We start from the raw sequence: 25589 nt of genomic DNA, 5'->3' as shown, positions 1-25589 counted from the left end.
ACATATATAAAGTGTTAAACATTAAGTTATAGCTCAGTTAAATCTGTATAGAGTAAATACATTAATGAAAACACCCATATAATATGTTAAAAAATGGGAGTATTGCCCGCAACCCAAAAACCTTATTCACACTTACTTTTAGTCATTCCTTTCCAAAGGTAACCACTTTTGATTATGGCTTCTTTTGCTGAACATTATGATTATGAAAATCATAACATGGCCCTTTCTTTTCACTGTGGTATAATTTTCCATGGATGAATATGCCACAATTTAAACATTTCACTCTTTTTTTAAAATGTCCATTTATTTATTTTGAGAAGGAGAGAGAGAAAGAGAGAGAGAGAGAGAGAGAGAGAGAGAGAGAATTCCAAGCAGTCTCCATGTTGTCAGTGCAGAGCCTGACACGGGGCTTGACCCCACAAACCATGAGGTCATGACTCCAGGAGTTAGGCTCAATCGACTGAGCCACTCAGGCACCCCTAACCATTTCACTCTTGGTGGGTTGTTCCTGGTTTGTGGCAATTATGATGAGTTCTGTTGTTATGAATTATTTATTTAGATTTTCTTCAATCGGTTTCCATAATGTTTCATAGTTTTCTGTTAAGAGACCTAACAAATCTTTTGCTAGATTCATTTCTAGGTATTTTATTTTTTATGCCAATGTGAATCATATTTTTATGAATTTCATTTAATTTTTTTGTTCTAAGTGTTTAGGGATATAACTGATTTTTTTTATAAAAATTTTTTTTTCAACGTTTATTTATTTTTGGGACAGAGAGAGACAGAGCATGAATGGGGGAGGGGCAGAGAGAGAGGGAGACACAGAATCGGAAACAGGCTCCAGGCTCTGAGCCATCAGCCCAGAGCCTGACGCGGGGCTCGAACTCCCAGACCGCGAGATCGTGACCTGGCTGAAGTCGGACGCTCAACCGACTGCGCCACCCAGGCGCCCCATAACTGATTTTTTTTAAATGTTAATTTTTGAGACAGAGAGAGACAGAGCATGAACGGGGGAGGAGCAGAGAGAGAGGAAGACACAGACTCTGAAGCAGGCTCCAGGCTCCGAGCTGTCAGCACAGAGCCCGATGCAGGGCTCGAACTCACAGACTGTGAGATCATGACCTGAGCAGAAGTCGGAAGCTCAACCGACTGAGCCACCCAGGTGCCCCAGGGATGTAATTGATTTTTTAAAAATGTTTATTTATTTTCAAGAGAGAAAGCCCAAGTGGGGGAGGCACGGAAAGAGAGGGGGACAGAGGATCCAAAGTAAGCTCTGAGCTGACTCCGAGATGACACCGGAGAGCCCAGTGTGGGGCTGGAACCGTGAGATCATGACCTGAGTAGAAGTCGGGTGCCCAACCAACTGAGCCACTCAGGCGCCCCTATTATTATTTTTAAGTAGGCTCAAATCCCAGCGTGGAGCGCAACACAGGGCCTGAACTCACGACCTTGAGATCAAGACCTGAGCTGAGATCAAGAGTCAGACGCCTAACTGGCTGAGCTACTACCCACGTGCCCCCAAACTAGTTAATTCTTAAATTAAAATGTGAATATTGTAAAAATTGTACCCTTTGGCTCGCATTGTCTTCCTTTAGAAAGGATTTGATTTCCTTCTATCGTGCAGACAGAGTACGAATGGATAGATCACCGGGATCCAGATGAGGCCGACCGTGTTTTCGGTTTGCCGTTCCTGCTGGCATGTGGGCTCTCCTGTCTCTCCTAGGAAGGCTGGAGGTGTTTACTAGGTCCCTTCTCCTTAGCAGGTCCTCAAGTCCCATCCTTGTTTTCCTATTACTACGAGACTGCCGATGTCTCTTCGTGGCTCTTTAGTGCTTTGGAAGCAACTTTCTTCTTGAATTCTTGGGTTCCGCTTGATTTCTTTCTTTTTTTCTTTTTTTGAGTTTGTTTATGTATTTATGTATTTATTTTTAAGCCATCTCTACACCCAACATGGAGCTCGAACTCACCACCCTGAGATCATGAGTGACAAGCTCGCTCTTCTGACTGAGCCCACCAGGCGCCCCAGCTTCATTGCAACTTCCTTTCTTGGTGTTCTCCCAACATGGTCACGACCTAGGGGGTGGCAAATGCCTGAAGGGGATTCTGCGCGCAGACTGTCAGGCTCATCTCATCACATTTCTCTCGGAGATCGTGATTCTTTCTTTCTTTTTTTTTTTACATTTATTTTTTGCGAGGTGGTGGGAGGGGCAGAGAGAGGGAGACAGAGGATCCAAGCAGGGCCCGATCGATCGATTGGGGGCTCCAACTCATCAACTGCAAGATCATGACCTGAGCGGAAATCAAGAGTAGGCCACTTGACCTACTGAGCCCCCCGGGGGCCCCTGAGACCTTGATTCTTTAACTTCTGGCTGTGTTGGTGGCTCTCTGATGCCTCCATCAGTTGTTTTTATTTCATTGCATTCAGCTTTTACAGCTGAATTTTGGTGAGAGTCGACCACCAGCCACTCCATCCATATTGATGCTTTTTTTTTTTTTTTGGAATAATCAAAAATTTAAATTTTCAGGAGCGTGCCTACCTGGCTCAGTCAGTAGAGTATGCAACTCTTTTTAAGTTTATTTTTGAGAGAGAGAGCATGGGGGTGGGGCAGAGAGAGGGGGACAGAGGATCTGAGGCAGGCTCAGCGCGGACAGCAGGGAGACTAATGTGGGGTTTGAATTTACGAACCATGAGAGCACGACCTGAGCTGAAGTCGGACACTTAACCTACTGAGCCACCCAGGCGCCCCATAGAATATGAAACTCTTGATCTCAGCGTTGTGAGTTGGAGCCCCACACTGGGTGTAGAGATTATTAAAAATAAATGAATGGAACCTGGGTGGCTCAGTTGGTTAAGCATCTGACTGCAGCTCAGGCCATGATCTCTTGGTTTGTGAGTTCAAGCCCTGTGTGGGGCTCTGTGCTGTCAGCACAGAGCCTGCTTGGATCTTCTGTTCCCCTCTCTGCCCTCCCCTGCTTGTGTGCATGTGTGCTCTCTCAAAAATAAACATGGGGTGGGGGTGCTGGGTGGCTCAGCTGGTTAAGCATCCGACTCTTGGTTTCGGCTCAGGTCACAATCTCACAAAACCTGCTGGGGGTTTTCCCTCCCCCTCTCTCTCTGCCCATATCCCACTCGGTCTCTCTCTCAAAAATATACTTAAAACAAATAAACATAAAAAACTAAAAATCTTTAAGGAAACCCCTCAATTTTCAAAAGAAAGTTCACTTTTATTTATGCCCATGTGTTTCTAGGCTCCTGAATGTGCTGGGTCTTTCTGTGGGGTGATCGGACTCTGAGCCTGGGCTTCAAGGGAGAAAGTTCCTCATGTCCGCATCCCTTGCAGGACTCAGCTCCAGGAAGACCCTGATGTGCCTTCTAGATGAGGGAGAGGTCTTGAGGGAGGGTTCTTGGAGGGAATAGATGTTGGGGCAAAGTGGACAGGGTCTGTGAACTTCCAGGTTTGGCTGAGGCATCAGGTCTGGCCGGCAGAGATGGAGTCTGAGGTGTTGGCACAGACGGACAGCCAGAGGGACAAAGGGAGAGACAAAGAGAGTAAGTCGAAGTTCAAGTCAGCATGTTAGTCGAGAGTCAGGGAATGAAAAGATCAAAACGAGAGCGTGAGAACGGGCAGGTGTGGATGTTAACAGAGAGGGGGCTGGAGGTGACAGGATCCAGACCTGTGGTAGGAGATTCCTAGTCCCCAAAGATGGCCATCTTCTCCAGTTCCTGGATCCTGGGAAGTGTGCTGTCCTGGTGGGCCCGATCCAATCCTGTGAGCCCATAAAGGCAGAGAGAACTGTCTCCCGCTGGAAGAGGAGGAGAAGGCAGAAGGAAGATGGGGCAGAAGGGAGAGTCTGAAAGATTCTGGATCTGAGGTGTAGGGTACACACACAAGGACCAGAGAGAGGCTTCTAGGAGCTAAGGATGGGTGGCCCCAGGTCACAACCAGTGAGGAAGCAGGGTCCTTGGGATAACCCCAAGGCTCGATTGTGCAACAATCCTCCCCTGTTGGGAACAGGAGGGCAGACAGAGCAGACAGGTGACAAGGTCAGCGACTGAGGGGATGATGGATGGGGATGGAGGGGACAGAGCTGCTCAGTGAGCAGACAGACAACGCCGGGGAGTGAGAAAACTGAGCCCGGCGACCTTGGCGAGAGCCTGTGGCACAGCCAGATGTCACTTTCCAGGCTAGGATTGGGGGGAGGGGGCTTGCCATGACCCAGTCGGCTGAGGCCTGGGGACAGATCCTGAAAGGAGAAAGTGCTGCTAGATGTAAGAACTTTATTTCCATATGGAGCTTGGGGTGGGGTCTGGTGGGGGGTACATGCAGGTGTTCTCCAGCTCCCTCCCCACCCCTATAGCTGCTGGTAGGGCCTGAGGATGTACAAGAAGTGGGTCTTGCGGGCGGGCAGCTTTGAGTGGGAGGATCCCTGGGTCCCCTCTCCGAGGCTGTCCTCGTGGGTCCCCTCGCGGAGCCCGTCCCGGATGGCCTGCAAGCGGTGTCGCTTCTCGATGAGCCAGCGGCCACCCTCCTGAACATCCTGGTGGGATCTCCTGCGTGGCAGCTTCATGATCCAGAAGGCGACTCGGGGATGGGGTTCAGGGCGGAAGGTGTCGATGGCTTTAGGGACAGGCACCAGGGCCTCCTTCTCCTCTATCTTGGGCACCTGGGGAGGAGGAACAAGGAGACCTATTAAACTCCAAGTGACAACCCCAGGATGCTGAGTTCCCAGCTGGCATATTCAACCCATTTTGCCCACCTACAGGGCGCTTTGGGAGTTTAAAGCTCATTTTGTGCTTTACAAAAGCACTGGGTTTACAAGTGCTTTTGCGTTAAAAATACTGAGATTTATAGACTACTCTGGGATTGAAAGCACATTTTAGAGGTTTCGAAAGCATTTTAGGATTAAACCTACTCTTAAGGTTTAGAAAGCAGTTGGAAATGTACAAATCACTTTGGGATTAAAAGCTCTTGGTTTTACTAAAGAATGACTACAGTTGCAACGTGTGATCCTTTTTTTTTTTTTTTTTTTTAGTTTGTTTATTTTGAGAGAGAGAGAGCACGCAGGGTAGGGGCAGAGAGTTGGGGGCAGAGAGAATCCCAAGCAGGCTCTACATCGTCAGTGCACAGCCTGATGCAGGGCTTGAACTCACGAATCGTGAGATCATGACCTGAGCTGAAATCAAGAATCAGATGCTTAACCGATGACTGAGCCACCCACACGCCCCACAACGTGTGATCCTTGATTGAATCCTGCATCAAAAATCAAATCGGGGGGGGGGAGGATGGGCTAAATGGGTGATGGCACTAAAGGAGGGCACTCATTGGGATGAGCACGGGGAATCACTAAATTCTATCCCTGAAATCATTATGACACTATATGTTAACTAACTTGGATTTAAATTAAAACAAAAATCAAATCAGCTCTACTTCCCCACCTCCATTCGTGTGTTGAAGTCCTAACCCCCAGGACCTCAGAATGTGATCTTACTTGGAAACAGGGTCATTGCAGATATCATTAGTTAAGGCGAAGGTCATTAGGGTGGGCCCTCACCTAATATGCCTGGTATCTTTATGCAAAGGGAACTTTGAACATAGGGAATGCACACAGGGAGAAGGCCATGTGAAAATGAAGACAGAGACGGAGAAGGGATGCTTTCTACATTTCAAGGAATGCCAAAGATTTTCAGCAGACCGCCCCGGAAACTAGGGGAGAGGCATGGAACAGATTCTCCCTCGCAGCCTCGGAAAGAACCAACCCTGATGAACACCTTGATCTTGAACTTGTAGCCTCCGGAACTGGGAAACAATAAATTTCTGGTGTTTAAGCCACGCAATCAGTGGTACTTGGTTATGGCAGCCTGAGCAAACCACACACACACACACACACACACACACACACACACACACACACAAGCACTTTGTGGTTAGACTCGCCCTTAGCAGTTTACAAAGGTGAGAGACGCAAAGCATTAGGGATTCCTAAAGCACTTTGGAAAGAAAAATCACATTTTGAAGTTTATGAGAGTGAGATTTCCCAAGGCCTTTGGGGTAGATTAAAAAATACTTGGAGGTTTGCAGAGTACTTTGGATAAAAGCACCCTTTGAGGTTTACAAGGGTGAAGATTAAAAGCACTCGGAATTAAAAGCCCTTCTGGGTTTACAAACTTTTCTGGGGCTTGCTATGTGAGTGGGGATATACTCTGGGGTTGTAAACCTCATTTCTGAGAGCTGGTTTGTCCATTTGACAGATGACAAAACTGAGGCCCGGAGAAAAGAAGTGCTGAACAGTCAGAGTGGGAATATCCACTCATCTTCCAAACGACAGAAAATGTTCGAGCTTGGACACATTGTCCAGGGCAGGTCCTAACCTTCCAGTCACTCTCCAAATTCCCCTCTCCCGGCTCAATGGACGCCACCACCTGCTCAGAGATCAGCACCTCTCCAGTTTTGTTCTGTCACCTGTGAGGACTGGAGGAGAGAGTGAGAGCAAAACCACTTTCTTCCTCTGCCTTCCTCCCCACAGATACTGCAGCATGAGAGATCATGGGAGGACTCCAGGAGGGACTTCTCAGCATAGGCACCTTGTCGATCTGGAGGTGGCTAGAGAGAGTGTTGTTCCCCAGCCGGTGCTCCTGGTTCTCTTCTTGGTGGTAATTCCTGGGGAGGCCCCGGAAGTCCATGGGGGCAGAGAAGAAGCTGTCCATGCCCCGCAGAAAGTCATCCTGGGGGGGGGGGGGACCATTGTTCTGTTGGACCCCAAGACTCTCCAGTAAACCTGAAGCCCTGCCAGCATGCTGTTGAGGCCTTGCCCCATGTACCTCCCATCTCCTTCTCTCTCTGTCTTCTGACCCTTAGGGCCTAACCGGGTCACCTTCTGCCCCACCCCCCATCTGGCCTGTCTCTATTCTGTCCCATTATCTTCCTATTCATGCTCCCCCCTCCCCGCTCCGTCCTACAGTCTCTATGGCCCCATCCCCTTCTCCTTCCGAGTCTCCAGTCTCTGTCGCTCCAGTCTTTTGTCTCTGTCCCATCTTCCTCTCTGCTTGATTTCCTCTCTCTCTTCCTATCACTCAGTCTGCCTGTCGCTCTCTATTCATCTCTCTTTCCCTTTGATTCCCTCTCTTCCTGTCTGTCCTTCGGCCTGGCAGCAACCCGTCTTCCATTCTGTCTCTCTCTCCGAACCCCTTCCATCCCTCAGTCTCCATCCTCCCCACCCCCCCTTCCCTCTTCTCTTCTTTTTACTTCTTGCTCCCAACCCTCGTCATTGCTCACTTTGAGGAACAGCCGGGTGAAGCCTTGAATTAGGCTCTGGAGGCCCAGAATACCCGAGGAGCTCTCCTGGGCATCAGCATCGCGGATCGGTGCTGCAGCGGAGGGGGGCACCAAAGCAGAGGGGAGCAGCAGCAGCAGGACCAGAGGTTGCCACATTGTGGGGCGGGCAGGGAGGCTGTGGCAGCGGTAGGAGTCAGAGGCCCCGCCCTCAACGAGCCCCCGCCCCCTAGCAGTCACACCCCCTCTACCCAATACCTTCACCCTTTTCCCGTCCGAGGCTCAGTCAATTCCCCACATCTCCCCGCTCCCCTGTCCACCCACCCTACCCCCTCCATCGCGTCGGGCCCTCCCCCTCCTCCCGGGCCCGGCTCTTCTGGCCTTACACACGGTTCTCAGTCCTTTCCTTCACCCACATTCATACCCAGATCTCATTCCTCACCTTCTCCCACGCCCTGCCCCTTCTTTTGGGCCTCGCCTTTATGCTAGACCACAGCCCGGTCACCGGACTCCCAGACCCCGGCCGTCCGTCCACGGACTGTTAAATCCAAACAGTTCTGGTCTCGAGCCCAGGCGGGGTTACCTGGAGCGTTGGATGAGCTCCGCGAGCCTTAGCCTCGCGCCTACTACCTGACCACGCCCCCATCCGCTGACCTCACCCGCGAGCCAGGCCTGCTACTGGGTGGTCACGCCCTTAAGGGCAGAGCCACGGCTCTACTTGTTAGCCACACCCCCACTGTCAGACCACGCCCCTGTCGGTTGACCTGGGCCCTCAAGATCCTGTGTGGCCTGTGTTCTCGGATTTTGGCCCTCTCGTCCCCCTCCAATCTCAGATGGCCACGCCCCTTGACTTAGAGCCATGCCCCCACACCTGGGCCATTCGTCTGTGCCCCAGATCTTGCCGCCAGCCCCCTCAGTTCCATTCTTAGGCTGCCAAATGCGTGGAAAGCCCGAGACCGAGCAGTCATTCTGGTTCACCCACTCCTTAGTTTTGCATTTATCTCTGAGTTTCTCCGTGTTCTTTCTCATCTTCTCCAAGATTTGAAACGATTACTGCACTCCACAGAGTGCAGTGCAAGGGACGCTGAACTGGGGTCCTCTTCCGTTCCACTGAAAAGCCCCGACCTCTCTGGAAACCTAAATCCAGTCCTATGTTCTACCTTCCAAGGAGCCCAGAATTCAGGCTCCCTTCGCCTTAGGGCCCCAGAGTTCGGACCACAGGTCCCTCTAGTTCCCTGAATGTGAACATCCAACACCTCACCTTTAAAGGACGCAGGAGGCCGGACCCTAGCTCCTCTCCGCTCAGGCACCGAGGGTCTCTCTCGGGCTTGGTCCATTAGTGTGTGTGGAGCAAGAGTCTGCATCTCCAATAAATTCCCAGTACTCTTGCCCACCTCTTTAATTCTGCTGAAGTCACAAGGAAACCCGGGTGTCCCAGAAATCAATCAAAAATCCATCTCACATACCGCAGATATACTTAAGGCTGAAGAGAAAAGATTCTTTTGTGTTCTTATCACTTCCACGTCCCCAACACACAAATACACTGGAGGGTGGTAGCCAAAAGTCCAGGCCCCCAGACTCCTCCTCCCTCACACCCAGGTTTCTTGGCCCCCGTCAACCTCCTCTCCGAGACCTAGGAGTCCGGATCCCCCATCCGTCACCTCTCCCAGGGATGCAAGCATCTGAAGCCTGAAGTTCCTACCGGGCCCAAGCTAGACTTCACCTCTCCTTTGCCAAAGCAAAAATCCTCCTGCGAACTGTCACCGTCGGATCCTTCTTCCCTGTGTCCGGCGCCCGGGCCCGCCCCCCCCCCCTCCGGTCCCTCCCACTTTTCCCAAACAAAGCTCCCGGGCAACTTTCTCCCTCGCAGCGCCCCGCCCGCCCGCGGCTCCCCAGCCCCAGGCCGGGAGGTAGGAAGGCTCCGGCGGGAGTCGGGGATCCAGCTTTGGGGTGTGTGAGTTGGGGTGGGAAGCTACGGGTTATGAGTTGAGGTGTTTGTGGGACCGTCTCAGAATTGCTTGCCGCCCTCTTTTTGCCCGGGGCCCCGAGTTTGCGCTTGTGACCGAGTCTTAGTGAGGTGTTGGAACTTTCGCCGGAGTTGGGGTGTCTGGTGATGGGTCTGAGTCTGGGATTGCGCGCTCGGGAGTGGGTGAGGGCCGGGGACTTTGGCGGGTGTGTCTGGGGGGGGTGTGAGTGTATGCGGCGATGTGGTTTTGAAGTGAGAAAGGACCCCGTGCGTGTTTCTGACCGAATTGGTTTCCGTGTGTCATTTGCGGGCGCCTGGTCCTCCTAATGGAGAAAGAAGGCCCCCGGGGTGGCATAGGGCGGGCTACAGTGCTTTCTGGATCTTCAGTCTTGCCTCTTCCGAAGTTTAGGGCCTGGGGCGGGAAACTAGTGGGTACCTTTCTTACCCGGCTCCTCCGTCCCTTTGTCTGGCCACATGGGGGAGAGCTGGGCTGGGATTTTGGCCTACGGGGGTCCTGAACGCCTCAGCGCCACTGGGCTCGGCCTGGGGTCTTTGTCTCGGCCTGGGCTTCAGGGTCCGAGGGAGGAGGGGGATGGGAGCCTGGACTCTGGGGTCCTGGGAAAACTGTGGAAGACGTGGAGCCGCCTGGGAGGCGGGATCTGACTGTATTGGAAAAAGTTTTTCCCTGTTCCTGGCCTCCGGAAAGTCACTGGGAACTTGAGTTGGATCCGAGCCCAAGGCGCAGGGGGAGGGGAGGGGAGGGAAGGGGCGGGGCCGGGGGCCAGAGGGGAGGCGCCCTCGCCGGCCAGCCCCTCCCCTGATGGGGGTTGTGGGAAACTGGGGGAGGGGACGCCGGGGCCCTTTGTTCTGGCTCTCCTGATGGCAGGGCGCCCCTGCCCCCCAGTTTGTGGTTCTGTGGGTCTTTCCTGGTCTCGGCTTGAGTCTCTGCCCTGAGTCTCTGTCTCGCCTCTCTCTGGGTCTCTGTCCCCTCCTCTCTGGGTCTGTCCCCCTCTTTCTCTCGGTCTCTATCTGCTCTCTCTCTGGGTGTCTCCCCCCCCCCCCCACCCCCCCACTGGATCTCTGTTTCCCCCTCTCTGGGACTCTGTCTCATGCTCTCTGGGTCTCTGTCCCTCTCACTGGATCTCTGTTCCCCTCTCTGGACCCCCCCCCCCATCTTACTATGGCCTAGGCCCCTCCTTCTTTTCTAGCAGCTGCTGTCCACATCCTAGCACCTGTTCTTGGGATGGGACTGAGAAGATCTCATCCACACCCGGGTTCCCTGCAGCTAGGCCCCGACTCCTGTCTTCTTGAAGCCAGTAATCCTTACCCAAAAGTTCGGCCCTCATGGGCCCTAGGCCCTACTCTGGGGTCTTCAAGACTTCGCCACAACCCAGGCTCCCCTGGAAACACAGAGGACACTCTCACCCTCACCCCTAAGCTTCCCCAGAAATCCAGCCCCTTTCTGCAGGACGTAGGGATCCCGGCTCCCAGCTTCCCTCAGACCCAGAAATCCAGGCCCCCAGCCCTCGCCTCCCTCAGACCCAGCAATCTGAACTCCCAGCCCTCCCAGCCCTGAAGGCTCTCTGGGGTGGTTGCGGAACCTTGCTGAGCTCTGTGTTCCTCCAGGCCCAGATGGGGGAACCCCGGGCTGGGGCCCCCCTGGACGATGGCAGTGGCTGGACAGGAAGTGAGGAAGGAAGTGAGGAGGGCACCGGCGGCAGCGAGGGGGCTGGGGGAGATGGGGGCCCAGACGCAGAAGGCGTGTGGAGTCCAGACATCGAGCAGAGCTTCCAGGAGGCCCTGGCGATCTACCCACCATGTGGCCGGCGGAAAATCATCCTGTCTGATGAAGGCAAGATGTATGGTGAGTCCACCCCTCTGTTTTGTCCTTGGCCCCCACTGACTAATACAGATCATGACCAACATTTCTGGAGCCTTAAATGGCGTTAAGGTCCAAGCACATTGTATGCTCACAGGGACTCAGGCAGGAGCCGGCATCGCGATTTGCACAAAGGAGGAAACTGAGGCACAGAAAGGTTCAGTGATTTGCCGAAGGTCACAGAACCAGTAGGCGGAGAAGCTGGGATTTGAACCCAGGCGGGTCTGGCTCCAAAGCCTGAGGCGGTAACGCCTCTTCCACACAGCCGTCCCAGCTGGCAGCCATTGCTTCTGTCCCCTTCCCTGGTGCCCTGTTTGTTGGGAAGTCCCGCGAAGGTCTAACTCTGTCCCATCTTTGACTCTTCAGGTCGGAATGAACTGATTGCCCGCTACATCAAGCTGAGAACAGGGAAGACCCGAACCCGCAAACAGGTCTCAGGACTGACTTGTGGGCTTCTCTCTGGGGCGGGCTTGTCTTCTTGGGGCCATCCGACCATGGGTGGGTTCAGGTTCGAGAAGGATCTGGTTCGTGTGCTTTTGTCTGTCTTGGCTGGCACCTCTGTTAGTTTGCTGTACTGTGCCTATTTTGGTATGGATTTCTTCCCAGTGTGTTAGAGAGGGAGCTGGACCAGATTTGCTGGGTCTGGGGAAGATGAGTAGGGTTAATGAGAAGAGACCAGCCTCTGTGGACACATCTGTGTCAGCAAGCACCTGCCACAGCTACCGTGTTCTGTGTGTTTGTCATCTTTCATGTTCTGGTAGCTCCGGGGGGCACCCGGAGGGTGGGAAGGGAGAGGGCCTGCAAGAGGCAAGTGGCGGTGGCCTGAGTCCACTTCTTTGTCACTCCCCGCAGGTCTCTAGCCACATCCAGGTTCTGGCTCGAAGGAAATCAAGGGAAATCCAGTCCAAGCTCAAGGTATAGACTAAGGCAGACACCCAGAGCGAAGGGGACTGAGACCCTGAGAGAGGGGGACAGAAACCCAGAGAGAGGGGGGACAGAGACCAAGGGAGGGGGGGCAGAGACCCAGAGAATGGGGGACAGAGGATCAGAAAGAGGGGACCCAGAGAGAAAGAGAAAGAGGGACAGAGGTTCAGAGAGAGGGAGACAGAGACCCAGAGAGAGAGAGGTCAACAGAAATCCAGAGAAAGGGGGACAGGGAGACCCAGAGTGGGCAACAGAGAACCAGAGATGGGGACAGAGTCACACAGAGAGGTAGACAGATTGAGGAAGTAGAGATCCAGGGTGGGGGGTTCGTGGCCCAGCCAGGGGGGTGGATAGAAGCCCTGGGTGGGGAAGAGATTCGTAGAGAGAGGGGAACAGAGATTTAGCTGAGGGCAGGCAAGAAGGATAGGGTGTCAGGCCTCTCCTCTGGCTACTGCAATCTTCCCCCTCCCTCTCCTCTCCTCCTGATGGTCCCCCCTCCCCATCTTGTGCTATGAGAACCTCCTCTTCGTCTCCTTCTGGTTCATCTTCCCTTTTTTTTGGTCCCTGGCTGGCCTGCCTGTTGTTTCCGTGTCCAGAAATCTTCATTTTGTTTGGAGATATTCACATCCCTTTTCTTCATTCTCTGGATTTCCGCTTCCCTCTTGGCCTGAGACCCTCATGTTCTCCTCCTCTGGGTGTGAGGGGTTTGGTTTTGTTTTATTTTGTTTGCGCCTCTTCCTTTGGATTTGGGGACCACCACTTCCTGTTCCTTTTTTTTTTTGTACCCAGAAGCCTCCCTCTCCTTTCTCTCCAGGTCTAAAAAAAATCTTCACTTCTGGTCTTTTCTGGACCTCGCTGTCCTGTCTCTCTATCCTGTCCAAGCTAGGGAATGTTCGCTGCCTATTCCCTCGGGATCTGAAATTCTCATTTCCTGTTGCCTGCGTATCCGGAAACCTTGACTTCCGGCGCTTTCTTGACCTAGAAACCCTCATGCTGTGTACTGTCTTGTATTCTGGGTATAGGAGCCCCTTTCCCCCTCAAGGCCTGGCCCTCTCTCCTTCCTGTTCCATATTCATCCTTGCTCCCCCTTCCTCCCATTTTTCAGCTCAGGGGGGTGGAGCTGTAGGGATTGAGAGGGCAGGAAGGTGAGAACTCAGGCCTCACTTCCTAAGTCATGTTTTCTTTCCTCCTTTGGCACCCTCCCCCACCCCCACGGGCAGGCCTTGAATGTGGTAAGTGCCCCTGCCCACCCTACCCCTCTGCTCCTTTCCCCCAGACATTCCTGAGGGGGCCAGGCGGGGCAGAGGGCTGTAGGAAGAAGGATTTGTGCCCTCCCCCAATCGCCTTGACTCCCCAACTCCGCCTCTCCCCTTGCTTGCCCTTCCCCGGCATTGACCTGCCCCTGCTGTGTCGACTGGGACTCCCCATTAATGTGGCCCCCCAACTTCTCCTCCAGGACCAGGTTTCCAAGGACAAGGCTTTCCAGACAATGGCCACCATGTCCTCAGCCCAGCTCATCTCAGCACCTTCCTTGCAGGCCAAACTGGGTCCTGCTGGTCCTCAGGTGGCTTAGGGATTGTGGGAGGGGTGGGGCTGCGGTTTCAAAAGGGGACCGACCGACTGACTGACCCCCTTCTTTTGTCTCTTTTTCAGGCCTCTGAGCTTTTCCAGTTTTGGTCAGGGGGCTCTGGGTCCCCCTGGAATGTTCCAGAGTGAGTACTTTCTGTTCTGGGCCAGCATCCCCCAGGCCTGTTTCCTCCACACACACCTTTCTTACCCCACCTTCCAGCTCCCAACTCCTTTGTGAGCACGGATTCTGCAGCTAGCCTCCCAGAGAGGAGGCTCTGTGATGGTCTGGAGAATAGGATGAGGCCTGAGCTGGCACAGCGAAGGGGGACAGGACAGACAGAGTCAGGAGGAGGGGTGGGGCTGGGGCCTCATGGGCTGGGAGCCAAGGGGCAGAGGAAAGGACCGTGCCTGGGGTCTTGCTGGTGACTGGGGTTGGTGGCACAGTCCGGAGATATGTGTCCTGGGGCAGGGGCAGGTTTGGGGAAGAAAGGAGCTCAGGGTGGGACTGGATGAATGTGTGGGGCCAGGAGGGTGTCCACGGGGATAATGGCATCCCTCTGGGCCCCAGAGGCTCATGGGTAGGCTTGTTCCCATCCCACAGAGGTGTTCTTGGACCTGAGGGGAGAGCAGGAGTCTTCTCTCAGAGTCGAAAGGAAGAAAATAGGTCCCCAAAGTACATGGGAATGTCTGTTTTAGCCCTGAGAGAGCCCTAAGGGTGACGGAATGTGTTTCCAGCCTAGCAGAATAGAAACAGGCCCCACAGACTCATGGGAAGTGCAGTTTTCAGCCCAGAGAGGAGCCAGTGGATCATGGCCTCAGGACAGTGACGAGTGGTGTTGAGGGTGTTGCCAGAGCGAGCGAAGTGCCATGCTGTGGCATCTGGGCTCCACGGAGAGAAGAAAGTTCCCTGGGGGGGGTGCTGGGACCCTGGAAAAGATCAGGACAGGTCCCCTGGGCTGAAGGAACTGCAGGTTTGCGGGAAGGGGGCTGAGCTGGAAGGAGGGGTGGGTCGGCACTGGGGTCCCACCGTTAGGGGAGCTGATAGTCAACGGGGAGACAAATGTCAACGAACTCATCACCTGCCTAAACACAGAATCGAAGAGTATGTGATACGGTGCAGAGGACTGCAACAGGTTTTGGGTTGAGGAAGAGAGTTCTGGGGGTTTCTCTGAGGAGATAACGGCAGAGGAGGGATCTCTGAGGAGATCTCTGAGGCAGAGTAGGACTTAACCAGGTGAAGAAGGGGGGTTGGGAATATTTTAGGCAGTGAAAACAGCATGTGCCAAGATCCTGAGGTCTGGTGAGTTCCAGGAAATGAGAGAAGGTATTAAGCCACCGGCCAGTCAGATGTTTATTGAGCACCTGTTAAGTGCCTGGTCCTCCGTTTAGATTGGGACACAGCATTACATAAGTGAGACAGAATCCCTGCCTTCATGGAGCTGACGTGTTTGGAGAGGGGAGGAGACCGACAGTAAACACGTAAACAAATAAGCATTCATGCGAAAGGAATAAGTGCAGGAAGTAAAGCAAGGTGTATGTGCTCTATTTAGACAGGTGTCAAGAAGGGCCACTCTGAAGGGGTGGCATGTGGCCAGCAGCCCTGATGACAAGAGATGAAGTCAGTGGGTAGGGTACTGGAGTTGAGATTTCAGAATTGGGATGATGAGTACTGGGCCAAGGGCCCTGGGAGTCGAGATCTGAAGGTCCCTGGAGTTTGTGTCTTTCTGATTCGGGTCTTTTGACTTTTTAAATTATTTATTAAAAAAATTTTTTAATGTTTATTTTTGAGAGAGAGAGAGAGAGAGACAGAGGGTGGGCGGGGGAGGGGCAGAGAGCGAGGGAGACACAGAATCTGAAGCAGGCTCCAGGCTCTGAGCTGTCAGCACAGAGCCTGATGCCGGGCTTGAACTCATGAACCGTGAGATTGTGACCTGAAGTCAGACACTCAACCTACTGAGCCACCCAGGTGCCCCTGGACTTTTAAAAAAAATTTAAGAATTTTTATTTTTTTTAAAGTGTTTATGTATTTGTTTTTGAGAGAGAGAGTGTGTGTGCTTGAGAGCGAGTGGGGGAGGGGCAGAGAGAGAGAGAGAGAGAGAGAGAATCTCAAGTTGTCAGTGGAGAGCTGGATGCGGGGCTCGATTTCACGGCTGTGAGATTACAATCTGAGTTGAAATCAAGAGTCAGACGCTTAGCCGACTGAGTCCCTATTTTTATTATTTTTTCAAGATTTTATTTTTAAGTGATCTCTACACCCAATGTGGGGCTCGAACCCACAACCCCGAGATCAAGAATTGTATGCTCTGCTGACTGAGCCCGCCAGGTGCTGCTGGTCTTTTTGACTCGTGACCGCTTACTGACCTTTGACCCCAAGTGTAGTCTCCATGACCTCTGACCTTTCAATCTCACCATCATCTTCTCAGCTACCCATAGGTAATTGGTTTCTAGAGCTGTTCTGTCAGATACTACAGTCACTAGCCACAGCCTGTTATTGAATCTTCAGTTAATTAAAGTTAAATTAAATGAAAAAAGTCAGTCCCTCAGGCACTCTAGCCACATTCGGGCTCAGTAGTCATGAGTCACGTGCTCAGCAGCAACGTGTGCCTGGGGGCTACCATATTGGACAGGGCAGATGTAGAGCATGTCCGTCATCGTGGAAAGTTCTATCAGACAGCACTCCTTTAGATTTTGTGGCGCTGCTTCTTCACCCCAGACTTTGGACTAATGTCCCATCTCCTGACCGTTGGTCGTTTTCTCCTACCCTCCTGACCCCCACCCTCCTCTTTCTCCACATTTCCCATTTCTTCATGTGTGTTTATTTTTGAGAGAGAGAGAGAGAGCGAGAGCGGGGAAGGGGCATGAGAGAGGGAGACACAGAATCTGAGGCAGACTCCAGGCTCTCGGGGGCTGTGAGGATTCAGTGAACTCTCTTTTTTTTTTTGTTAATGTTTATTGTTTTTTTTTTTTTTTCAACGTTTATTTATTTTTGGGACAGAGAGAGACAGAGCATGAACGGGGGAGGGGCAGAGAGAGAGGGAGACACAGAATCAGAAACAGTCTCCAGGCTCCGAGCCATCAGCCCAGAGCCTGACACGGGGCTGGAACTCACGGACCGCGAGATCGTGACCTGGCTGAAGTCGGACGCTTAACCGACTGCGCCACCCAGGCGCCCCAATGTTTATTTGTTTTTGAGAGAGAGAGAGAGAGCTTGAGCGAGCTGGGGAGGGGCAGAGAGAGAGGGAGGCAGAGGATCTGAAGTGGGCTCTGAGCTGACAGAAGAGAGCCTGATGTGGGGCTCGAATCCACGAGCCGCGAGATCATGGCCGGAGCTGAAGTCAGATGCTTAACCGACCGAGCCACCCAGGGGCCCCGATTCAGTGAACTCTTGCCCATAACATGCTACTATAGGGTCTGGCTTTTGGTGTACCCGAGTAAACATTAGCCTGTATAGTTACCATCTTTCTACCTTGCTGACCCCCAGCTTCCTTTCTCCCTCAGTGTGAAGCCATTCTCACAGACGCCGTTCTCGTTGTCACTGACCCCCCCATCTACTGACCTCCCAGGTAAGAGTCTGCTCTCCACCTTCCTTGTCTCCCCGCTCTCCTCAATCCCAGCTGCCTTTCCTTCCCCTTCCATTAATCAGGAAACGCATTTCTGTATAGGTCCAGGTCTGAGGAAAGATGAGTGATAGAATTTGTAGTGGTTAATATCGTGGCCTCTGAATCCGGAGACGCTGGGTTTGTGTTCTGCCACTTGCTACCTAAAGGACGTTGAGGAGGTGTATCCGTCAAGATTCTTCCAGCTGCAAGTGGCAGACACTCAAATCAAGCTCGATGACACAAAGAAAAAGAAAAAAAAAGAGTTTGTTGGCCTAGGCAACTGATATTTCAGGAATTGTGGCTTCAGGCATGGCTGGATCCAGGGGCTCAAGTGGTAGTGTCAGATTTGCTTGGTCCTGCTTTCCCCTGTGGTGTGTGGTGGCTTCATTCCCAGGCAGGCTCTGCCCACCTGGCAAGAAAGACGGCTTCCGGAAGTCCATGATGCTATGGTCCTAAGAACTCACACTGGTGAAAGAGAACTCTCAGGTTCCACAGATTCATCAATTCGAAATGCTTTTGGCTGCAAGTAACAGAATGCCCAAGTTAATAGTGCCTTAAGTAATAAAGGCTTTAATGATTTCACCTAACAAGGAGTCTGGAGGTGGGGTGCTCCTGTGCTGGCTCAGCAGCTCAGCAATATCAGACCTGGCATCTCTATAGGTCCTTTGGCCTCTTATTGTCCCAAGATGGCTGTTGTGATTCCAGGCATCGTGTCTCAAGCAGCACTTGACCAGGGCCAAAAGCTTTCTCCTCCCAAAGTTCTGTCTTTTTCATTCAGGAAGAAACTCCTTCTCAGAAGCCCCTCAGCAGATTTCCCCTAACGTCTCATTGGCCAGGACTGTGTCACATGGCCATCTCTAGTTGCAAGGGAGGCTGGGAAAGTGAGTATGTAGCTTTTTTAGCTTCTAAGCGGAGGCAGGCAAGAGAGAAGAGTGCTTGATGTGTTTAATACATGTTAGCAATTTGTGTTGTTCTTTTTTTTCTCTTTCTCTAGGGTACGAGCCCCCCCAAGCCCTCTCACCCCCTGCCCTGCCCCCACCTGCCCCGTCACCCCCAGCCTGGCAGGCTCGGGCCCTGGGCACTGCCCGATTGCAGCTGGTAGAGTTCTCAGCCTTTGTGGAACCGCCGGATGCAGTCGACTCTGTGAGTGCAAGTTTCGAATAGTCACTGGCGGGGGGTGGGGGGGTGGGGGTTGGAATGCAGAGAGTTATAGGGAGGGAAAGCATAACGCCGTGGTTCTCAAACTTTAGCAGGTATCAGAATAACATGGAGGGCTTGTGGAAACACAGACTGCTGGGCTCCACCTTCAAATTCTGATGCGGTAGAGTCTGGTGTGGGGCTTGAGAATTTGCATTTCTCACCCTCTCCCAGACATTTGTTGATGCTGCTGGTCTGGAGACCACACTTTGAGAACCACTAGCGTGGAGGGACTGGATGGTCATGGGGGGTCATGGTTAGCTTGCTCAGAGAAACTCCCCAGGCCGTGGCGTGTTCACTCGGGAAACATTTTTGAGTGCCTACTGTGTGCCAGGCTTTGTGGTGGACCCTGGGAACCCGGAAAGGCAGGTCTTGTTTCTAGGCCTGAGCTTTTCCTGGCCTAGGATGGAGACAGATGCCATATTAGTCAGGGTGGGCTGACTGTTAGAAGAAATAACCCGAAACCCTCAGGGAATGAACATCCTAGAAGTTTCTCTCTCCTGTAACATTTCCATGTAGGTGTCCAGTAGGAGGCTTCCACACAGTGATTTCGGGAAATTCCAGGCTCCTTCCATTTTGTGGTTCTGACATTTTCTAGGGCTTCAGAATCTGCTGCTGGATTCCCTGCATCTGGCCAGCAGATGGTGGAAGGGAGAGACTCAAGAATTGTGCAGGAGGTTTTATGGATCTGGTTTGGAAGTGGCAACTATCAGGTTCTGCTCGCATCCCATTGGCCAGAATTTAGTCATGCGGCCACACCTAACTGCAAAGGAGTCTGGGAAGTGTAGTTTTGCTGCGTGAAAAGGAACAGGGGTTTGTGAACACATAGTAGTCTCTGCTACAGCCAAATAAACACCAATTGCTGTGTATGGTGGTCCTGTAAAACCCAAGTTAGATCACGTTGAAACCCTCCCATCTCACTTGGAGCAAAGGCTAAAGTCCTCTCAGTTGCCCACAGGGCTGTGCACAATCTGACCCCCATTCCTGCTCTGTCCTCACCTCCTGCCCTCATACCCTTGCCCACTCTGCTCTAGCCACACTGGCTTCCATGCTCTTTCTCAAACACACCAGGCCCACTCCTGCCTCAGGACCTTTGCATCTGCTATTCTTGCCACCTGGAATATGTTTTCCTCAGATGGTTCCCACATTCTCCCTCCATTCACTCAGGCCTTTGCTTGTCTTCTCAGATTGGCTTTCCCAGACTGCTTCATGGAAAATACCAGCTGCCATCACTCTTGACCCTCGTACTGTGATTTTTGGGAATTTTTTTCAAAGAAGTTGTCACTCTCTGAGATTTATATTATCTGTGGGTTGAGTTTTAAATTTTTCTTTCTTTCTCTTAAGCTATTTTTTTAAAGAGTTTATTTTTTTATTTTTATTTTTTAATTTTTTTTTAACGTTTATTTATTTTTGAGACAGAGAGAGACAGAGCATGAACAGGGGAGGGGCAGAGAGAGAGGGAGACACAGAATCTGAAACAGGCTCCAGGCTCTGAGCTGTCAGCACAGAGCCCGACGCGGGGCTCGAACTCACGGACTGTGAGATCATGACCTGAGCTGCAGTCAGACGCTTAACCGACCAAGCCACCCAGGCGCCCCTAAAGAGTTTATTTTGAAGTAATCTCTACACCCAACATGAGGCTCAAACTTATAACCCCAAGAGTCACATGCTCTACCGACTGAGCCAGCCAGGGACCCCTAAAATTTTCTGTCTTTGCCAGCGGACTCCATGAGGCCAGAAATTTTGCCTGGTAGCCCTAGGGGCCAGAACAGTGCCCACACAGTAGGTCTCTCAGGAGATGTCTGTTGAATAATGAATATGTGCTGGGATAGGGGAGGCTCAAGTTTTTGTGGGTGTACAAAGGAGTCCTTCTGCCTGGGAAGTTAGTGAAGGCTTCCTTGAGATGACAACAGTTCAGTTGGGCTTTGAGGGTTACATGGGAGTATACCACGTGCAGAACTTTATGTTCCAGAAACAGCATGAAGTTCTCAGGAAAACAAATAATTGAATATGGTGGGGGCTGGTGAGGCTGCCGACAGGTGGGCAGGTGCTGGTTCTGGAGGACGTGGCATTGCCAAGCTAAGGGACCCAGACTTTCTCCCGAGTGTGATGGAAAACCATAGAAAAGAGAGGTTCCATCTGATTGATCAAGCGAGGCTTTCAGGAAGAGGTAGATTTGCATAGGCTTGGGCCTTAGAAGATGGAGGGAGGACTTGTATTGAAAAAGAAGATGGGGGAAGGTAGGAGAATTTCAGAATACGGATAAGAAGTGATAAGAATGGAGAGATGGGGAGTCTTGATCTGGGCTGTGTGGATTCTATCCATCCATGCATCCATTTTTCCATCCATTGACTGAACATTTGTGAGCATCTATTTGTGAGAGCCTCCAGGTTGGGGGGTGTGGGCTTTGTCCTGGGTGCTCTGGGGAGCCATGGAAGGGTTGTGAGCAGGGGAGGTCCAGGGCTCTGGGAGTCTGTAAGGGATGACCTGGAGAGTAGAGATCGGAGGCTGGGAGGCCAGGGAGGAGGCTGGGGTGAGAGTGGGAGAGGACAGGGCAGTGGGGATGGAGAGCAGGGGACAGGGCTTGGGGACTGAAATATTGGGGGGCAGCAGGGAATGGTGACAGTTCTGGGGAGTCAGGCCCAGCATCTGGGTGGACGGTGTGAAACAGCTAGTGGTTGCTGGGGGTACAGTATGGGATGGGCTTGAGCAAGTGAGCATCTGTCACTCCTCATTCATGGCCGACCCTTCTCAGTACCAGAGGCACCTGTTCGTACACATCAGCCAGCACTGCCCCAGCCCTGGAGCGCCCCCCCTCGAGAGTGTGGACGTCCGGCAGATCTATGACAAATTCCCTGAGAAAAAGGGTGGCCTGCGGGAGTTGTACGATCGCGGGCCCCCTCACGCCTTCTTCCTGGTCAAGTTCTGGGTGAGTTCTGCCACCAAAACAAAAGTGCTCACAAGTCACATGGCCTCTGGCTCTAAGGGAGACAAGCTCAGGCCTTACCAGTCCTCATGGCTCAGAGTGTCAGCCCCCTTGTAACAAGGAACACAGAGGAATTTTATCCCCAGGCCAGGAATGGATAGGACCAGTGCAGGCGTAGGGAGAGGACTTGGACCTCCCCGGGTCCCACTAGACTTTGCCACAACCAGTGGTGTGACTGATGTGGACTTAGGGATTGGCTTGCAACCTTCCAGACTTCCCTGCACCCCACCTGACCACGTGAAGCCTTGTTGCTAAGGAATGGTTCCCGTCCCTTAGCAAATAAGAGTCATGGAATTTGGTCTCTAAACAGAGGACAGACCCTAGCAGACCCTGTTGTTAGAGAATGGTCTTGAGGAAGTGACTGATGGAACTGGAAGGGGCTTTGTGAAGGCATTTATTTATTTAACAGTCATTTATTGAGCACTTACTATATATAGGCCCTATGCCAAGTGCTATGTATGTAATCATGAATAAGAGGGTCCATCTTGGGTCTTTCTTAGGCCCACTTGGTTTGGTGTTCACTATAATGGCTGATGTTATAGGGGCCCAATAAACATCGTAGATGTTTAGGGGGTGTTAACTCTTGTTAACCAGAGCTGTGGCATGATCTAGTCTCCTAGAAGGAAGCATGCCAAGGGCTTGAAGTTCATGAGCTTTGCGTGATTATAAAGTGTTCTAGTGTGTAGTGGCCCAAGGCGGCTCTGGGGATGTGCTGCCGAGGTCTTAGACGTGTTAGGACTTGAGACAGGCCTTATCAGGTCCCAGATCAAGAGAACGATCCCTAGGAAGCCCAGCAGCTGAAGGGATGCAGGGGTGCGGCTGGGAAGGCTAGGAGTAGCCATTGTCAGGGTGATGGATGGAGTCAGGGCCCTGAGGAGAGGACTAAACCACCTCAGAGAGTGACCTGGTCAGGTCAGCAGCTAAGGTTAGGAAGAGGAAGAGGTGTGCTTCCCAAAAAGGTGCCCAAGGAACTCAGGCCACTGGTGTGATGAGGTTTTAGGCTTCGTTGGGCCCTACTTGGCCTAATTAATGGACTGTCTGCCCCCTTAGCTGAGGATTGGCTGAAAGGGCTTGGGAGAGTGTTCTGGAAAGGAGTCTGGCTTCCCCAGGCCCCTTTGCTAGGGAGTAGCCACTTGCCTTAGCACCCAGGGCCATGAAGCAACTCCCTCTGTGAGGGAGTTTCTGGTTGCTAGGGAGTAGCTGGCTCCATAGTAACCGGAGGTTTGGAAGGGGCTGACCTCTTGAGTTGGGGCCTCCAAGAGAAGAAAGTTGAATTCCAGGGCTCCTTTGTTGGGGGTGGAGTTATTGGAGAGAGAGTTATTGGACCATTTTAGGAAGCCAGACTTCTCCCATACTGATGGAAGGGTGGGTGTGTTCCAGAAACAGGCTCATGGAGAAGCAGGGACCTTGAATGCTAAGGAAGAGAGGTGGGCAAATGCAGGGCTATGGGGGGGAACCAGGCCATAGGGCAGAGTTCCCACTTTAGAGGCATCCCCACCATTTACAGGGAACTTCCTCTCCAACTCACCTGTGCCTGCCTCCCCATCCCCCAGGCGGACCTGAACTGGGGCCCTAGTGGCGAAGAGGTAGGGGCCGGCGGCAGCAGTGGTGGTTTCTATGGAGTGAGCAGCCAGTACGAGAGCCTGGAGCACATGACCCTCACCTGTTCCTCCAAGGTCTGCTCCTTTGGCAAGCAGGTGGTGGAGAAGGTGGAGGTGAGGCTGGAGGGATAGAATTCCGGGCCGGTGAGCACCCAGCCACCTGGCACTTTGGGGGTGCAATAGCTCATGCACTTGAGTGTCTGTGGGGTGGGGGTGGGGGTGGGGGAGTGTTTTATCCTCTTTGGGGACTTAATGCACGGGCTGGGAGCTAATGCTGAAATCCAAAGTTGCATGTAGGGGTTACTTTGAAGGCTCAAAGGTTACATGTGGTACAGAGATTTATAGTTGCTAAGATTCAGAAGGTTCTTAGGGATATGGGGGAATCTGCAGGGCAAGGAGGTTCAGGGGCCACACTTAGGGATTGCTGAGGACTTGATGGGTCTTGAACTCAGAGGTCATATAGAGTCTGGAGACCTGGTGGAGGGGTCTTTGGAGGATGTGAGGGTATCTGGGGGCCTGGAGGTTAGTGCAGTTCAGAGGTCATTGAGGCTTCAGAGCACAGTTTTGAAAGGCTGGAGGGGTCCCTGGTTTGCAGGCTCAGTGGTCCCAAGTTGGATACCTGAGGGTTCAGGTCCCATCTCGGGTCGCCATGGATGGAGCAATGGTAAAATGACCGCAGTGGGGAGTGGGCATGGCATCGGAGAGGCACAGAGTGGGGCTCAGTTCCTGGGGTGACCCCTGTGTCTCTCAGTCACCGTCCTCCCTACTCTACGCCCCCATCCTGGTTCAGACGGAGCGTGCCCAGCTGGAGGACGGGAGGTTTGTGTACCGCCTGCTGCGCTCACCCATGTGTGAGTACCTGGTGAATTTCTTGCACAAACTTCGGCAGCTGCCCGAGCGCTATATGATGAACAGTGTCCTGGAGAACTTCACCATCCTCCAGGTGATGCACTGGGGCTGGGCCGGAGTTGGGGCGCTGATGTCGTGGGGAGTGCCCACGACAGACCCTCAGCCTGGGGACCCTGACACAGGGGGATCCCTCCTCATGGGGGAAACTGACCTCGAGGACATCCCGTGGTGGATCCTCAGTTTAAGGGACCTCCTCCATAGGGAACCTAACCTTAGCTCAGGGAACATGATCCGGTGGGACTCCTTTACCTCTGATATGCCATCTCATGTGAGTCCCCTCACTGCCAACACTCGAATGAAGAAACTGACATGTCAGGCATCCCTTCTCCCTACTCCCTGGGGAATGTGATAAGGTGGGGACCTCTTCCCTGGGTATTCCATGGCACCTTGGGGAGGGCACAGTGGTCCCAACTCTCCCTCTTTGTTTTGTTTTTGTTTTTTGCATAAACCCTTTCTCTTGGCCTCCTTGGCAGGTGGTAACAAACCGAGACACCCAGGAGCTGCTGCTCTGCACTGCCTACGTCTTTGAGGTCTCCACCAGCGAGCGGGGGGCCCAGCACCACATTTACCGTCTGGTCAGGGACTGAAAGGGGACCCCAAAAGTGGCTCATGCCCGGAATACCCTCCTTCCAGGAAGGACCCCCAGCTTTCTTCATGCTTATTTGGGGAGGGGGCGCTGATCCCTGTTAGAGGGGACCTTACAAAGCTGGGTGGCAAGCTGGAAGGTTGGATCCTGATATTGGGACTTCACAGTGGTGTCTGAAAGGACAGATCACTCCAGAGCATGGGAACTGGGGACAGGAGTGAGACAACCCTGAGGTATAGCACTGGTTTCTCAGTCTCTTAACAGGTGCCCTCCCCCAACTTGGTTCTGGATGTTTTGGGGGGGGGGGGGGCTTTGATATGGTTTGTCCCTCTGTCTTTCAGCACACCCCCATCTCCCTTTCTTCCCAACCTGCCTCTCCTTACCACCCTCACCCTGTGACCTTAAGATCAAGATCGAATATTGAAGGTTAACCCTTTCTGTGCCGGAGCAGAGCCAGGTGGGCCCTGGAAATATTTTTTTTAATATAACAAGAGATATTTATAAGTGGGTATTAGGGTTGTGACTTTTTCTCAGCTGGGCAAGCAGTGGGGTGAGTCTTTTAATCTCATCCTCTCTTCTAAATAAGACGTGGGCTATGCTGTGTTGCCTCCCCTCACCCGCAAAGTGTGTTGGTTCGTGTTTTGACAGAGGATAAAACTATTTTACCAAAACGCAGGGGATTTATTTGGGGTTTGGGCGAAAAATAATCCTGTGGGAGGTGCGGTAGGCCAACACATGAGGCAAGGAAATGAGGTATCTTTGGGGGCAGGAAGCTGGTGACCAGAAGCCTCAGGTCCCGCGGGAGAGGTGACAGCAGATGGGCAGGCAGACATCTGGGTCCCCGGGGAAATGAGGAGGTTGAGGACTCAATGGCTGGGGCGAAAGGGGTTGAACAAATATTTACACACCACAGGGAAACCTCTGGGGCCCTTGAAGGGGTCAGGGCGGGGCTTTGGGAAGGGCGGGGCCTAGAGGTACCGAGCAAGCCGGTCGTAGACTTGGTCCAGGTTTCTGCACAGGAATATGGAGAGCGTCATGAAGCTGAGCTATAGAGAAAGGAGACCTGGTCAGAGAGGTCCAGGGGATGTTGGCGAGGGTGATG

General features: G+C 52.6%; 2 protein-coding genes across 8 annotated transcripts; one reads left to right on the top strand and one right to left on the bottom strand.

The window, feature by feature from the left end:
• Positions 1-4262: 4262 nt before the first annotated feature.
• Positions 4263-9058, bottom strand: DKKL1 (dickkopf like acrosomal protein 1). 5 transcript variants are annotated; one of them, XM_086690387.1, is made up of 5 exons: positions 8995-9058; positions 8533-8754; positions 7275-7449; positions 6584-6724; positions 4263-4665 (listed from the first exon to the last, which is right to left on the bottom strand). In XM_086690387.1, exons 3-5 carry the CDS (start codon positions 7428-7430, stop codon positions 4354-4356), a joined length of 609 nt encoding a protein of 202 aa, XP_086546513.1. In that variant the 5' UTR covers positions 7431-7449; positions 8533-8754; positions 8995-9058; the 3' UTR covers positions 4263-4353. The 5 variants fall into 5 exon arrangements, with proteins under 5 accessions (XP_086546513.1, XP_086546511.1, XP_086546510.1 ...); XM_086690385.1 differs by having other exon boundaries at positions 8533-9039; XM_086690384.1 differs by lacking the exons at positions 8533-8754; positions 8995-9058 and adding an exon at positions 7855-7969.
• A 50-nt stretch (positions 9059-9108) lies between these two features.
• Positions 9109-24996, top strand: TEAD2 (TEA domain transcription factor 2). 3 transcript variants are annotated; one of them, XM_086690382.1, is made up of 13 exons: positions 9109-9221; positions 10864-11101; positions 11483-11547; positions 11969-12031; positions 13261-13272; positions 13497-13604; positions 13694-13752; positions 17108-17172; positions 18203-18351; positions 21161-21334; positions 22945-23106; positions 23783-23935; positions 24375-24996. In XM_086690382.1, the coding sequence occupies exons 2-13, from the start codon at positions 10870-10872 to the stop codon at positions 24486-24488; spliced, it is 1356 nt and encodes a 451-aa protein (XP_086546508.1). In that variant the 5' UTR covers positions 9109-9221; positions 10864-10869; the 3' UTR covers positions 24489-24996. The 3 variants fall into 3 exon arrangements, with proteins under 3 accessions (XP_086546508.1, XP_025770288.1, XP_025770290.1); XM_025914503.2 differs by having other exon boundaries at positions 9114-9181; XM_025914505.2 differs by lacking the exon at positions 13261-13272 and having other exon boundaries at positions 9114-9181.
• The last annotated feature ends 593 nt before the right edge of the window (positions 24997-25589 follow it).

Source organism: Puma concolor, chromosome E2 (assembly GCF_028749965.1).
Source record: "Puma concolor isolate L17-30 chromosome E2, mPumCon1.1.hap2, whole genome shotgun sequence".
In the NCBI taxonomy this organism is placed as follows: Eukaryota; Metazoa; Chordata; class Mammalia; order Carnivora; family Felidae; genus Puma; species Puma concolor.
This window is presented reverse-complemented; position numbering and strand designations above follow the sequence as displayed.